The sequence below is a fragment of the Rhinolophus sinicus genome, linkage group LG02 (genome assembly GCF_036562045.2).
Source record: "Rhinolophus sinicus isolate RSC01 linkage group LG02, ASM3656204v1, whole genome shotgun sequence".
NCBI classification, from domain to species: Eukaryota; Metazoa; Chordata; class Mammalia; order Chiroptera; family Rhinolophidae; genus Rhinolophus; species Rhinolophus sinicus.
In genome coordinates this window covers 34,151,516-34,167,816 of record NC_133752.1, presented here as the reverse complement: position 1 = coordinate 34,167,816, position 16,301 = coordinate 34,151,516, and the positions used below count along the sequence as shown (strand labels likewise).

At 38.0% G+C, this 16,301-nt stretch overlaps 1 protein-coding gene across 2 annotated transcripts in view; it reads left to right on the top strand.

The window, feature by feature from the left end:
• The window catches only part of NFKB1 (nuclear factor kappa B subunit 1), a 115,096-nt gene that overhangs the window by 31,532 nt on the left and 67,263 nt on the right, over positions 1–16,301 (top strand). For both annotated transcript variants that reach the window (XM_019738929.2, XM_019738928.2), the window contains exon 5: positions 2,772–2,870. In XM_019738929.2, coding sequence (XP_019594488.1) covers positions 2,772–2,870 — 99 coding nt within the window. The remainder of the gene's footprint in view (positions 1–2,771; positions 2,871–16,301) is intronic.

Sequence of the window (16,301 nt, the reverse complement as noted above, 5' to 3'; positions counted from 1 at the left end):
TTCTATGCAGTGGGCTCCTGGAAAATTTTCTAGCTTGTAAGATCTGGGTAATCCATGAAACTGAGAAATCAACTAACAATTATTTGGCTGCATACCAGACAAAGCATGTTTTTCAACTATCCATTTTCATAAGCATAGCACTACAATGAGAATTTTAAATGCAATTTCTTATGAGGGGTCTAACAGTTATAAGGAAAAATTGACATTTATAATTGACCTGAAGAGTTATATAGTTCCAAAATTCAAAATTTAATTCACCATATGTGGAGGGGTAAAAGCTCATCTGAGTAAAACAATGTGTCTGTTTACCAAACTGATGCTATTTTGATGTCTGACTGCAGTGAAAGTAAGAAGGTTGTATTTAAGTCAGACTTTCTGACCGGATGGATGTACCCTTGCCTTTGAGGTTGATGACTCATTTTAAGCAAATGGAGTTACTGAGATGAATGGCTGTGGACTGGCAAACTTTAATCTCAAAAATTTAGAATCGGAAATGCATCTAGACTGTGCATTTGAAGAGATCCTATCTTCCTAAAAGTAAACAGTAATAAATTTCCATCCTCAGGTTAAAATTCCTTTAGAATTTTATATACTGTTATACAACCATGAAAACTATTTGTTGTTTTTCAAACTTAAGCAAGCTATTAAGACATGTCTCTTTACCCATATCCTATTTGATACTACTCCCAGTAAGATGTAAAAGTATACATGTATATGTTTTTCCAACTTTCCTAGAGTGATTAAAATAATGAATTGCTTTATTCCATTTTTAAAATAAAAATTAGGAAAATGTTCTTTTTTTGGGTTCTCTTTGCCACAATTCTCCCCAGGTCTGACAGAGATGAGTCATAGCATAGATAATTAATCTTTGAAATAACCAGTTCTGTTGCATATTATTTAATGCTAATTATCTAATACTGCTTAAAAACTGAAGTAGTATTTAAATTGAGTGCCATTCGAGTAAATTCCTACCTTTATTGTTAGCTATTTCCGGAGGCTAATTGTTGCACATGCTGATGCTTTTTATAAATTTAATTTAATTATTAAAAATAAGCAAACAGCCTTTGTTTACAAAAGGGATAGAGCTGAATTTGTAACTTGTTTTTTAGTTTGAATTTTGTGAGAGGCAAAACAGAAGCATTGCCCTAAATGACTGTCCTCACCTCAGAAGGCTTCACTAGGATTTAGGTTTGGAATCTCCTGAGCTATACGCAAGAGTTGTTTTAGGTCCCACTTTGATAAGTTAATCACACACTCTAGATCCATGTGACTTGAGGAACTCCCTACACTAGGGAATTTACTTCAAGGCCTTACTCATCCCATGAAACATGCTTTAATGTTGATCCTCGTTGCAAATCAGGAAGATCTCAGAGAGTATAGGGATAGTTCCAGATGCCAGAAATTTAAATTCATTCAGGACCCTTGGACCACTCAGACAGAGACTGTTTGTTTCCCAAGACCCTACGTGAAGAATAATGAAATGTAGTGCAATCTAAGGAGGGCAAAATTTTTACATTGGTTGAAGAGCTCAAAGCTGTTAAAACCTTTGTGTTTGCTGACTCCACAGTTGCTGAGTGTGCAGGGCAGAGCCCTGCCAGCACGTAGAGGGTATGCAGAGCTCCTGGTAGCTTAGTGATGGAGCACTGTTCCTATGCAGTCAGTCCCACATTAATATAAATGAAAGGTGAGGATGTTACCTGAAGTATATTAACATACTTTCACCTAAAGGTCAATATGGAAAAAGAAAAACTGTCTGGTTAGCGACTGTATATCTGTAAACTACTAGCACTACTGCAAATTGACTGACATCATTATAACTTTGAGTCTTTCAGGAAATACACCATAAGTTCACTTAATGTGATGGTGAGATCCATTCTCATAATTGTCCTTGTTTTATTTTTTGCGTACTAATATGTATACAGATTATAAGTGTTAGCTTTGTAAATCATAAAATGTTAGAACTGGGACAGACCTTTAAGGTAGTCTAGTCTAATCTCATTTGTATAGATAAGAAAAACATGGGATTTAGGTATTTATGAGCCCACCGTAGTTCATATAGTCAAGACTAACCCAGCTCCTCATCGATTTACTACACCTGTAAAATTCTTGAGTCAATAATGTGTAGAGAGGCTGTCTGGTTTTGCATTCCTTCTGGTCACATCATATAGAGAGCTTGAGCTTGATAATATCAATCATCATAAAATCAAAAATCTTATTTTCTGGAACTGTTGAGAAAAGCTGGCCAAATGTGGCGTCTAGCTTAGGGTGTGTTCTGCAACACCGATGTGCGTGCTGGGTTTAGCAAGACATTGCTGTATTCCCTCCTGAGCCAACTGTAATCAGAGGAGATAAAGGACTTCCTTTAAGTAAGAGTCAGTGAAGCCTAACTTTGAGTAAGAGATCTAAGTTCAGAGCTTGGCGGCAGCAATCTGAGACGAGGAAGCTCTTGATTCTAATGAGCTGTAGCCCGTGGAGTCCAAGGCTTAAACTCCTCAGCAGTTCACTCCTCGGTATGCACAGCGGGGAGAGTTTTCCAAAGGGTTAGGGACCGGGCTTTTACACCACAGCTCAGCACATAAATATCAGTTAACCTCAGTGTCCATAGTAAGACTGTGGGAAAAGTGGTTCTCATTTACACAATCCTCTTTCACATATTTCTTGTTTTTCCTCTGTCGTCTAATACAGACAAGAATTAAAAATTTGTATGTAACTGTCCCTATACTTTTAATGAGTATTTCTCAAACTTGTTGGCTCTGTGTTCACCTTTGCAGAGAGGATTTCGTTTCCGTTATGTCTGTGAAGGCCCATCCCATGGTGGACTCCCTGGTGCATCTAGTGAAAAGAACAAGAAGTCCTACCCTCAGGTCAAAGTAAGTTAGTGCTATCTTTCTATGTGAATTTTGGTTTCCTAGCGACAAAGGTGAGGAACTGCTTTAAATGAATACAATTTGCTTTTGCCCCTAACTTGAAATGGTCACAGGATTATTATAATTTTTAAATAGAAATTTGTGTCTTAGCAATAGAAATGACAGATTTTAAAACTCCGTTAATATATATTTCTATTTAGTAGAAATTATTTCAACATTAGCTAACAAACTTTTATTATTTCTTGGTCACCTTAAAGGGTGTTTTTAATTGTATACTTCTTGAAACTTTAATAGTAAGTCTGAAAGAAGTGCTTCGTTTCAGCGCTTTAGAAATTTAGTGAAAAATGAAACAGATGACTTGAGTATATGGATTATATAGCGTAGTATTTAAAGTCATGAATTCAGATGCAGACTGTTACTGTGTGGCTTTGACGATGTTGTCCAACACTTCTAAACCTCAGTACTCTAATGTATAAAATGCAGAAAGATTGGTGGTATACGCTTCATAGAGTCTCTTAGAGATTAAATGAGAAAATGCATATAAGTGCTCCACAGAGAGCCTGGGAGTGCAGTAGGGCTTCTGCTTTAGCAAATACACATGCACAGGTGGTGGTCCTTGGAATCTACTGCTTCCTGACATGCCTGTGGTGTGCTTGGTGGAGCCTTTCACATCTTCGGGTTCTTTTTCTGTTTGTTAATTTAAAGAGAAGATCCTTCTCTCAGTTAATTTGAATTTTTTATTTTCATACTCAATGGTGTCATGCTTCATAGATGGCTTGGTAATTGTTTTGCAGATAACCCAGTCCACAATTGCAGTTACGTTGTTTATAAAAATTTGTATTTGTTTAATAATTCAAGGCTTCGGCAAAAGGTTAACTCAGTTCCCACTAAGGTGTGTGTGCCCCTTAGGATATGACACACTTTTGGCCTCAGTCTTTTTGTTGGTTTGTTTTTGTGACTGGGTGAAGGGAACAGGGCAGGCCCTCAGTAAAATCGTAATGTCAAGGAAATTGGGCTGTTTTTGCCAGGCTTGCTTTTTGTTTCCTCCTTCTCCTTACAGCCCACTTCTGGCCTAGGCCTTTCTAATTTCTTATCCCTGTTGCCAAGCAAAAGACAAAATACTGTGATGATATTCCTTACCTTTTGAGTGAAACCCATCCGTATTGTATAGTATCAGTCCTACCAATCATATTTACATTTTAATTCTCCTACCTCTATGTGGAATGAAAGATGTTTTTCTTATTCAAGGTCATTAGGTAGGGTAAATATGGTGTGTCTAAGCCCAGAGAAAGAGACAACAGTCTTAGGGTCTCAGTCCTTTAGAGTCTGGATGAGGAAAGGGGATCAGCAATTATCAAGAGAATTAGCATTTATTAAGCACCGAAGATTTGCCCAGTGCTCTGCATACATTACTTCTTCTAATCCTCAAAATAACCCTGGGAGGTAAAAAGTTTCTGAGGAAATTGAGGCTCAGGGAAAAGAATTAACTTGCCTTTCTCACAGAACTGGTGGCTCTTTATCCTACAGAAGACTGTTGTTCATTGAAATCTCACTTGGAATGTGTACATTTGAAATGCTGGGGACAGGGATATGGGTGACAGGACATGGGAGAACGATGGTGAAGAAAGGGGCAGAGAATTTTAACTCTGGAAACAAGGGAGAGAGAGGCTCAGGGGGCAAAGGGTACTCGATATTAGAGTCTAATACAGCACTTATCTTTTTAACACGTGTCCATGTATCAGTAGATAAATATTGTATGTGTTCATGTGTTTGTATTTGTGATAAGCATAATTAAAAGGCACATGTTGTCAGCATTGACACTGATTATAATCACTGAAGAATTAACATTGAGAGAAAAACTGGGAGTATTTTCTGAATTGGTTCTGTACAAAAAATATAAATTACTATGGTATTTTCATGAACTATTTACTTCTATTGCTCTGGTCTTTTGTGGCTGGCTGACAATTCTTGACACTAACAAATACATGGGATTAACTTGGTTGCAAATTTACTACCTAATAAAAACTTTATATATATCCATTTATGCTCAGTTTCATACAGCCTTCTCATGTATTGGTTGCTGCCTCATATTTACAAAATAATTCAGAAGTGAAACAACCTATTGGACATTAGCTATTCTTGTCAAATTATAGTTTCTATATCAATGAGTTTAATACTTAGTGGGAAATACAGATATATAAATAACTACTACTATAGGAAGTCAAAACATAAACGGGTAAATTGGTCATTATTAAACTTTAGCAACAGCTTCAGTATTACACCCCATCTAATTCAACATATGTTTTTTAAGCATTAAGCTAATTCAGTTGTAAAGAAAAAAAAAAAAAAGGAAGAACAGTTCAGACAATCTATTACAAACTGTCAGTGTTCTCCTAGCCTGTCATTGTTCATTCACTGAGAGTTTAAATGACCGCTGTTTCTAGCAGTTAAAGCAAGTAATATTGTTTATCTTAGAAGCTCTTACTCAGAAGGATGGGCAGGAGGAAGAGCAAGAGACCACCCTGAGATATTTTTCCCAGAGCTCTCCCAATATCACTTTTAACAGTCTTTTCATCACGGATAGCTGAGGGTGACCTTTCCGTTTACAAAGGGATTTTTAAATCCCTGTTCCTTGTGAAGTTGAGGCAGAGGAAACAACTGTGCTCAGTGTGTATCTCTTATCAGGAAGATCTTTACGATTGTACATGTGTACTTCACTAGTTATCTAAGCACCTGCTCTGTGTGAGGCTGTAAGGAAAGCAGTGGGACAGATACAACCAGATCAGGGTTTTTCAGACTCAGCACCATTGAGTTTGGGCCACAAAACTCTTTGTTGGGGGTGTTTTCCAGTGCATTGTAGGATATTCAGCAGCATCCTGGCTTCTGTCCACCAGATAGATGTCAGTAACATCCCTATAGAGGTGACAGTCAGAAATGTCTCCAGACATTGCCAAATGTTCCCTGGGGGACAAAATCACCCTGCTTGAGAACCACTGATGTAGATGCAGGGTCGAATGAACCGTAACCTTTCTCTGTTGCATACTCTTCTACTATAAAGCTGTAGCACACAGATTATATGGAGTTGCCAATGTGTACTATTTTGCAAACATGTACTTTTCCTGAAAATTAGTAGATACTTATTTTCAAGATGATGATCATGGTGACTGTATCATTTCTTCTAGAATCTCTGAGCTAGCTATATTTGGATATTAAGGAGCAAAATGGAAAAGAGAAGGAAAAAACATATCTTAAATATTCTATATTCTGTGATAACTGCATGCTAAAGATGGACATAGGGGTTCTGTTGGCTCTTGGCAAAATCTATTACAGAAGAGAAAGTCAAAGTGGAGTTGAGTTCGGTCAAGGCCGTGCACCTGCAGAGCAGCTGTGAGCAGTGGGGTCATCAATGGAATGGTCGTCCTCCTCCAGTGGAGGGAGGTATAATGGAGGGTGCCCCCACCTACCCTCCCAATCCATTCTGCCGGGACTTCAGAGGGAGGGCATTTCCATTTACTGGAAAGAAATGATATTTCTGAGATTTGCATATGCAACGTATTTAATAAAGGACATTTGTTCAGGCCTTACAGCAAAATCTTAGGGGTTCTGCCTTTTCCTCACCTATAACCTCTTACTCTCTTCTCTCTCTCTCTCCTCCAGCCTCCCTCCCTCTTTTCCCATCATGCCTCTGTGAGAGCACACCACTCCCTTGAGAGGCCCTGAAAGGCTGGTAGTTGAGTGTACACTCAGTCATATGCAGGCAGCAGCAAAGGGTCAGGGTCAACCTGAAAGCTGTTGGGGCTGTCTGTGGTTTGGGGTGCAGACCCCTAACTACCTTGCAGACCACATAAACATGTAACCCTATTGGGTTATTCTCTTGCTGATTGTCCAAATATGATACCTCAAGTTAAATCATTTTAAAACCAACTCTAAAGGCTATCCAAATCCTCCTTTTTCTGCTGAAATTTAGTCCCATGTTTAAAAATCCTATTTCAAATAAGCTGGGGGTAGGATAGACACTCTCTTACCATGTTGAGGTTATTTCTACAACTCAGGCTACTGGACCATCTAGTGCTCTGCTTGTTTTTCATGTCAGAAAACCCTACTTAGCTTTCTAGAGTCTTGCTTTGTAAGTCTTCACTTTGTTTTTAAAAATTATCTTAATTATAAAATATTTCAAGCATACAGAACATTTAATAATTGATATAACAGATGCCATCTACCACCATCTCGATTTAATACATATTAACATTTTACCATATTCGCTTCTCATCTTTCTCTCTTTCTACAATAAAATATACTTACTACAGTTAAAGCCCCCCATCCATCCATCACTTTTTCCTATTTCATAAACTACTATTCTGAGCTTTCATTCTCAGATATGTTTTTACTGGTTTCTACCCAAATTTTCTGTTACACATGATTGTTCCTTTTCAAGGCAAGTAAGAGTTAAAACTGGGCTCCACTGAAGATTCATGTTCCCTTTGATCCTATTGGTTCCTCTGTCTCTCTTCATCATCTCGATAAAATTTATTCATTCACAATGTGGAATTTATTCCGACTCTTACAGCAAAAAATAATAACCAGAGGAAAATCTGGGGGAAGTAAATATGTAGACTAATTCTTGCATCTTACTTTCTTAAAAGAAAAGCTTTCCTGTTGTTTAATATTTAATAGTCTATTATTCTGTGCTGTAAAGTTTCCCTTTAAAGTTTCCTCAGTTCTAATTTCATCATGAAGCTCCTAATGGCTGAGGCTGGCAGAAAAGCACAAGTACCTTCCTCGAGGCCAAGCTTGTCTCTGCCTGTTTTTGACTCAGTGAGGAGTGCCAGGGAAGGCTCATTTCCCTCTTTTTCCCGAAAGTTATGCATGATATATATTTTTTTAATCAAACTGCCTTCCTCTTCACAGAGGTGGAAAGGTGCCAAAAGGAACAGGCCCCTGGGGCTTCAAAAACCCTCTCTGATTCTCGAGTGACCAGAAAGCACCCATTCCTTAGCTGATATGACATCCTCCAATGTGGTCTATCCCATGCCAAACAGAAATCAGCATCTGTGACCTTGGTTCTAAAATACAAATAGCTTGCCAGTGGTATTCTTATTTTCCCTTTAGTTATAAATACAAATTGCCACAACTTGAAACACAGCTGATGTAAGTGTAACTATTTTTAATCAAATGTTTTCTGAAAGCTGGGCCTCACATATGTTTTCTTTCCTGAGTGTTTTATGTTGAACCGAAGGCAAGTGGTGAACTGTTTAGGTCAACCGCAGCTTTTTTGTTGCTCCCCCACCCTTCGCCCAATTTTTTTTTTTTTTTTTTTAATCTCTATCCTTGGTGCCTCTCACTTAAAAATCCTAAATGTTAACTTTCTGTCAAGGTCAAATAAAGACTGGCTGATCTGTTATGGCATTTAAGGATATCACATATCCTTGCATAACCTCCCTTTCCTTTGTGTAGACTTGTTTGATGTGGGAGGCTTGCCATTTTAAGGATTTAGGTGTAATACCGATTTTGAATAATTTAATCAGATTCAATTAGTAAAAACAACAGGGAAGAAGATCACCAATAATCAATTAGGCATGCATATGGAACTTAGTTGATAGCATTTATTAAAATTTCCATCAACACTCCTAAGCTATTCATTATTTGCATATGTTAATAAGTGAAATTAACCATATCCCCTATGTACGGAGACCCCTGTTACATATATTGAAGAGAAGGGCTTTGTGACCTGGATCCCTTTTTGTGGTTTCAGAGGGATTTGGGACTTCTGAATTTATATATAGAACTTTATGTATATGTATATACATTTTTCTGGGGATAAAAGTATAACTTTTCATCATATTCTCAAAGGGAAGGACTCATACTTGGTTGAGAACTAGTGCTGTAAAGAACATGTCACTTTAGTTTTTTGACAACTAATTAAAAAACTGGTGTGTGTGTGTACACACACACATATATAATCATTTAAAATTTTTCATTTTTATTTTTGTGCTTTTTAATTTTATATTTTTGCATTTTTTATCCATTTTAAGCAAGTTGAAATACTTCAGTTTGCCCAATACAAAGCCCAGGAAAGCCTCCCTTCACTTTGGGTGTAGAATGGAAAAGAGGGTAGACTTGGTGTCAACAGCCAAAAAACAGTGAATAGGTTTTACTGCTTTTTGTTTCTTGCTCTTCCATAGAGATGCTGATTGAGCATGAAATTAACCAATAATGGTTGAAGCCAAAAGAGGGAAAACAATTCATTTAACAAATATTCACTGAGCACTATGCGTCAGGTTCTGCTCTAGGCACACAGACAAAACTCCCATGTGTAACCGCAATCTAGACTTCTAGATAATTTTTCTTTCAAGTTCTTTCAAGTAGTTCAGAAGTTTTGCATTTGGCCCATGGAACAAAATATTACCTTACAGAATATTTTTTTTAAATAGCCCTAAGAATTCACTGTATGCATTCCTAGTCTTCATTACAAACTAGAGAAAGCTACTCATTAGAGGAAACCTCTAGCACAGATCATAGCTGTGAAACTTAACCCTCACAAATTATTAGGAGAACCACAGGCTTCTTAAACTTATACATTGTCCGAATTTTAGTTTTGTTTTTGTCCGTCCTGACTTGGTGACCTTCCTCTGTTGGCCATTCCCATTTTTCTCCCCTCTACTCTTCCTTAAATACATCTGTATTCCAGAGACCATTGCTCATTCGGAAGCAAGTCTCTGATGGCTTCTTCTAATCCCTGTGGTCTCAGCCTGAAGATTATATAGAACCCCCCCCACCTTCCATTCAGGAATTTGGATGTCATTAAATCACATACTGATCATTATTCTTAATTAGGTAAAAATATACCAAAGTACTACAGCCCCAAATGTGTAACACCTCCTCCTCCACAGACATGTTTTCCAACCTGTCAGCAGGTCTGGAAACTGATGAGGCTGGAAACTGCCCTGCAGTCTCAGTCTCCTCTCCTCACACTCCAGGTAGATTCCAGATCAGAATCCTCTAGTCTACATTTACTTCTCTGAGGTCTCATGAAGATGGACTGGAAGGTACGTGAGGAAATGGAAGCCTAGAGAAGTTAAAAAGCTTACCGGCCTTTCAGGGATGAAGCCCAAGATTTCAGTTCAGGCCGTCTAAGAGGCTACACTCTTAATAATTATGTGATACTACTCGTGATCATAATATTAAGGGTCTGTCTGTACTCAGGTGGGTCCTTTAAATCTGTGGTTCTTGACCATGCGTGTGCATCAGAATCGCCAAGAATATTCTAACCACAGAGATGCCTGGGACGCCCCACACATGCTAAATCACAATGGGTCATTTAGCCAATCTGGGATTCTGTGATAATTCTATGATAATTTCTAAGGACTCATATAATGACAAGATATAGCAACAGATGAATGACTAGGTAAATCATGATGTAACCATGGAATAGAATATTAGGCCACTGTTTTACAAAATAATTATGAAAACTGTACAACATGGAAAAACTGCTTAAGACCTAATGTTAAGAAAAATGCAAGATTCCAAATTAAAAATCTTAATCACTGAAATGCTTTAACTCAGTGAAGAGTTAAAATCAAGATTAAAGACAGTAGAAGAAAGAATTACCAAACTGAAAAATAGATCTGAAGTAATTTCCTAGCATGCAGCACAGAGAGATGGAAAACTTGAAAGAAAGGATGAGACACATGGCACAAGATAACAAGTATGAGGTGTCTAATTGAAGTCCTGGAAGGAGGTAGAAAAGCTGCAGATTTCTGGTTCTGCACGTAGAGGTTCTAGGTCTGAGTGAGGTTCAGGTGGCTTGTGGACCACACTTGTAGGTTTTGAAGCATTGGCTCTGAAGTCAGTTCAGGGCAGGGCCTGATCTTGATTCCTAGTTTTGCCACTTACTAGCAGTGTTACTTATCCTGGCCAAGCCTCACTTTCTGCATATGTAATGTTGAAGTAAATACCACTTACTTCATAGAATGTATGTATAAATTGAGTTGATCAATGCACGGCACATAGTAAGCACTTAAAAATGATAGTTGCCTCTGTTTTAATTTACCCACATACACTAATTTGAGTATTGGATGTCAACTTTGCTGATTGGGTTATGGAATCATGGAGCTGTACAAAAGCTTGACCAGTCTACTCGATTTTCAGCACAGCCTCACTAATTAGTATTGCTTCCACTCTATTTGCACCATGTCCTTCCTTCTCTCTGGGGTTATTAAGGTAGGAGATTGAATACAGATGCTATGCCAAAGCTTACTTTTAGATGTAACACATGATTTCTTATGAAAATCTTACAGGTAGCAAGAGACCAGAAAGGAATTTATTAAATTCTTGTTAGGCTTCCTAACTGTGCTCTCTTAAGCACTATGCATCTACAAATTTGTACCAGTATTTTATTAGTTTCCTAGGGCTGCCATAGCAAATTACCACAAACTGGGTGGTTCAAAGCAACAGAAATTTATTCTCTCACAGTCCTGGAAGCTGTGAAGTCCAAAATCAAGTTGTCAGCAGGGCTGTTCTCCCTCTAAAGGCTCTCAGGAAGAATCCTTCCTTAGTGGCTTCTAGCTTCTGGTTGCGGGCAAAATCTTCAACATTGCTGGGCTTGTAGCTGCATCCCTCCAATTTCTGCCTGTGTTCCCTCTGCCTCTCTGTGTCTGAATCTCCATCTCCTTTCTCTTGCAAAGACCCCAGTCACGGTGTTAGGTCCCACCATAATCCAGTTGACTTCGTCTTAATTAATTACATCTGCAAAGACCCCATTTCCAAATAATGTCACATTCTGAGGTTCTGAGTGGACATCAATTTGGGGAGGATTCTTGTCAACCCATTACAAGTATATTATGATTATGGTATTAAGCTGATAAACCAATAGTCCTGAAAGTATAGGATAATCACCATTTTAGGCCCATGATGCACTGGGAAAGAATTTGCATGTGTCCATGGTGTACCCTTATATATCACTATTATATATTTAGGGAGCAGTAGAAAATCTTTCAAGTTGGAGAACTCTGCCAGTATTTTGAATAATTTATTTAAGAAAGTTAATTTCTACGTGATTTCCCCATTGAGTAGATGATGGGCCTTAAATATAGTGGTATGCTAGTAAATGTGTAATAACTGGCTCTCCAGGAAAACAAAAAACACCTGATTTGTAATATTCATCAATTTACTTGATGTAAGTATACACCCACCATAGTCAATTTCAAGCTATCAACATGAAGTCAATTGGCTTACAGAATTTCTGAAAATGTAACAATCAACTCTTGTGAGCAGGTCAAGCCAACTCTAACATACCACTGCAAGATTTCATAAAGAAAACAGATATGAGATCACATCTTAGTTACTAACCCAATGAGCAATAATATCAGATCAAGAGAAGATAATAAATTGCTTCATATAAGGTTCTTTATTAGTGTGTTATATAATACCCGGGACTGTGCAGGATCTGAGTAAACCCATTAAGTTGCTAAAGTGGAGACATGTGTCATATAGTAGTTAAATAGAGCTGTGGTTTAGTGAGCAAAATACAATACTTGAAAGCAAAAGCTAGATCTTACTTGAGATTGCCACTTACAGATGGTGTGATCTTCAACAAGTCACTTAATCTCTTTCAACTTTATTTTCCTCATTTATAAGATGAAAATAAAATTACCTACCTCACAGGAATAGTATTAGGATTAAGTGAAGTAAGTGACATAAAAGAACCTAGCACAAACCCTGGCATGTCTCTAGCACTAAATGTTCATTTTAACATGTTTATGTTTTTAATTTTTAAAAAATCATGAAAAATGCCTGTAAAGTGATTGTTAGCTCTATGAAGGCAGAGATTTATTGTTTTCTATTTTGTTTGCCGCTGTTATCTCCAGTATCTGGAATAATATCTAGGTAGTATATATAATATCTATAGTAGGTGGCCAATAATTATTTGTATAATGAATGAACAGTCAAGGTGCAGGAAATGCTAGAATTATCTTCCCCAAAGAAGCACTAGCACTAGCATGATGTAGCTAAAGAGACAGATAATACGATGCTCTAATGATAGGTTGGTATTGGAAACAGCACGAGTCTTCAGTCAGCCGGCAAGGCTCCCCTCCAACTGCTGTTCCATCTTGTTCTTCCCATCTCACTGACCTTCCTTTCCTTCTCCTTCCTACCTTACCCAACTAGGAATCAGGTGACCCATGTCCTAGTGCCAGTAGGCATGTTACAACACTTTTCCAAGTTGAAAAGGGCTTTTTCTGCCTCAGTTTCTCTATCCATTGGAATAGGTAAAGACCAACTAAAACTAAGCGAAAATGGAAATTTATTTCTTTAAAACCTGAAAAGTCCAAAGGAAGAGCTAGCTAGCTTCAAATTCCACTGGATTCGGAGCTGACGCTACACCATTTGGCCTCTCTCTGTCTCTCTCTGTCTCTCTCTGTCTCTCTCTCTGTCTCTCTCTCTGTCTGTCTCTCTCTCTCTCCCTCTCTCTCTCTCAGCTATGAGTTCTGTTGTGTAGGCTTCCCCATCTTCAGCTCCACCAGGTGGCCCCCAGCAGCTCCAGGCTCACTGTTAGGGCACCAAGTCCTGCACCAGAGAGTCTGCTTTCCTGGAAACTGAAACAAAGGTTTCTGGGCCCTCATTGGTCTGTATTGTTTCATGGCCAACCCTTGGAGGTAACATGTGGCAGGGCATGTGGAACAGATTGGTTGTGTTAATAGCCATTCCCAGGCTCCACCCCTGGATTTGACAGTGGGATTAGCTGCACCACAAACTCGTGGACTGAATGGGGGGTGGGTGTATCCCCAACCAAAAAACTGAGTACTGGTAAAATTCAAAAATTCAAAATAACAAACATCAATTAACTCCTCTGCCAATGAACAGACTAAGACTTCTAAACCCCCTTCATTACTGAAATTGTGGGACCCTGTGTGCTCCCACTTTAGGCCAGACCTGAGAATGTCTAGTCTGTGTGACATTCCCATTGGTTTATTGTTTTTAAATTAAAAATGTTTTTTTAATTTAAAGTATCATATTCATTTAATAAATATTCAAGTAATACAAAAATGCATACTTGTATAGTGATGTGTCCCTTCTATTCAAGATTCCTCTCCTCCTCCGAGAGTAGCACTGTTAGGAATTTCTTGAGTAGTCTTCCAAAAATATTTCGTGCATATACAAGCCTACATGTGTATGTTTATGTGGATAAGCACATGTGTATTTATACATCCAAATACACATATGAAACATAAACTACATAAAGCATATATGTGCATTTATATACACACACATATTCTGTTAATCTGTAAAATACTCTGCCCCTTGCTTTTTTCACTTAGTGAATTCTGTAGGACATTCCTCAGTAGTGTATAGACTCTAGAGAAGTGATAGAGCAAAATAATTAATAGCACACTCAAGAGCACAGTACCCTGGGTTCAAATCCAGCTCTGCCCCTTAGGAGTTGTGTAATCTTGGACAAGTCGGTTAACCTGTCTGTGCCTCTTTAAAGGGGAAATAAAAACAGTACCTACCTCACAGGGTTGGTGGGAAGATTAAAATGAATTAGTATTTGTAAAGGGCAGTGGCTCACACATGGTGAGTACTCTGTGCGTGTCAGGTTTGGGTATCTACCTTATTCTTTGTAAGGCCTGTATGGCATGCCATTGCTCAGATGCAGCTTCTCATTGCTTCTTTTGTACATATTATCTTTTGTAGCCTCTGAATCCACCTATTTTCCTTTCTTTTGTAAAGGACAAGCTCAAAAATCCTACCTTGATCATCCAACTTGATCCCAATTTCTGAGGTCTTCATATTTTTAAAATGTATTTTGTCATCAAGTTGCCTTTTAATAACCATGATGTTTTCCTTTTATAGATGTTCTTCATTCTTTATGAATTATGGTGAAGTTTTTATCCTGACGTTATTTTCAGCTCTTTGAAATATCATTTCAGCTCCGTGTTGTATAATTTATTTCCTATGTAGTTTTCTGCCGTGTTTTTCAGTATAAGGACTCCTTTGATTTGCCCTCATTTCCCCGACGGAGTTAGGTGACTGCTTAGTGTCCGTCTTTAATCGGCCCATGGTATCCTTGCGTATCTCTATTACTGTCCCTCCTATTGTTTCACAGTTATGCACATGCCTTTCTCTCCATTTCTAGAGTTTATTTCTTAAGGGCAGGCACCATGTCTTTTTTCTTCCTGATATATTCTTCTACTGGTATATGTGTAACAAATATTTGCTGAATTAAACTGAATTCTTTTTCATTCTTTGGGCACTCAGTTATTGCTCACCAATTAAAAATAGAAATGTAAACTTAAATAGGAAGTTAGTTTGTTTAACTAGTTAAAAAGTGTTTAACTAGCTAAAATTTGACCAAGAACAGGTTCTCTTTTTTCATTTCCTCCCTCTTACGGCTTTAAGTAGCTTATAGATGCTGACGACTCCAAATTCTTTTCTCCAGCTTAGACTGAGCTGCTTGATTGACATTACTGTTTGGATGGCTTGTAGACCTACTATGGCCAGTGAATTCCTAATCTTTTCCACCAATCCGCTCCTCCTAATACCTTTCCCTTCTCAGAAAATGGCAGCTCCATCCTTCCAGTTAGTTGCTCAGGCCAAATTCCTTGGAATTATCCTGAACTTCTCTCTTCCTCTCACATTCCATATTTAATCCATCAAGTAATCCTATTGGCTGTGCCTTTAAAATTTATCCAGAATCTGAGCATCCTCACCACCTTCACTGCTGCCGCCCCAGTACACGCCACCATCCTCAGCTTCTTTTGCCCAATGGTTTTAGCATTTAATGGATGATTCTTTCCTGAATCAATTATTATTAGTAATTGATGATTATAAATTTGTGATTTTGATTTTGTATTTATATCACTCCTTTTACTTTTTTGTTAGTTGGGGGTTTTTATGTTAAGAAAGGAACTTTCTCTTCTTCATATTCCTTTAAACATTTTTTAGTAACAGTATACTCATAGATGATTTTGTTATTTAAAGTATTATAAGCCATTCCTGTCATTTATTTTGATCCTTAAATTGTCCCAGTGGGAGTCTATCATACTAGTTCCTGTTTCCTTTTAACATGTCCCCACTTGATTTTGTACACTTCCTTATTTCAGAAATAATACTCTAGGCTCACCCCATTCTTTCCTTGCCTCAGCCCTAGAATCATCCATCTCTCCAAGAAGCCCCGGTTCTTTTATCAGAGAAATTTCTTCTTGAATCCATACTGATTCCTCCAACTGCAGTACAACACCACAGGCGTCTTGCTTTCCTTCCCCGTCCCATGTTTGTATCGCCTTTCCCCGATAATGAAAACCCTAGCTGCCAGTGATGTTAAGCATACTTACTCATTTTGCTCAGCCCTATGGTACATACAGAATAGCTTCAGAATTGCTATACTAATATCGGTACTAGCTACAAACTTACTAAATACAGTTCAAAATGTTT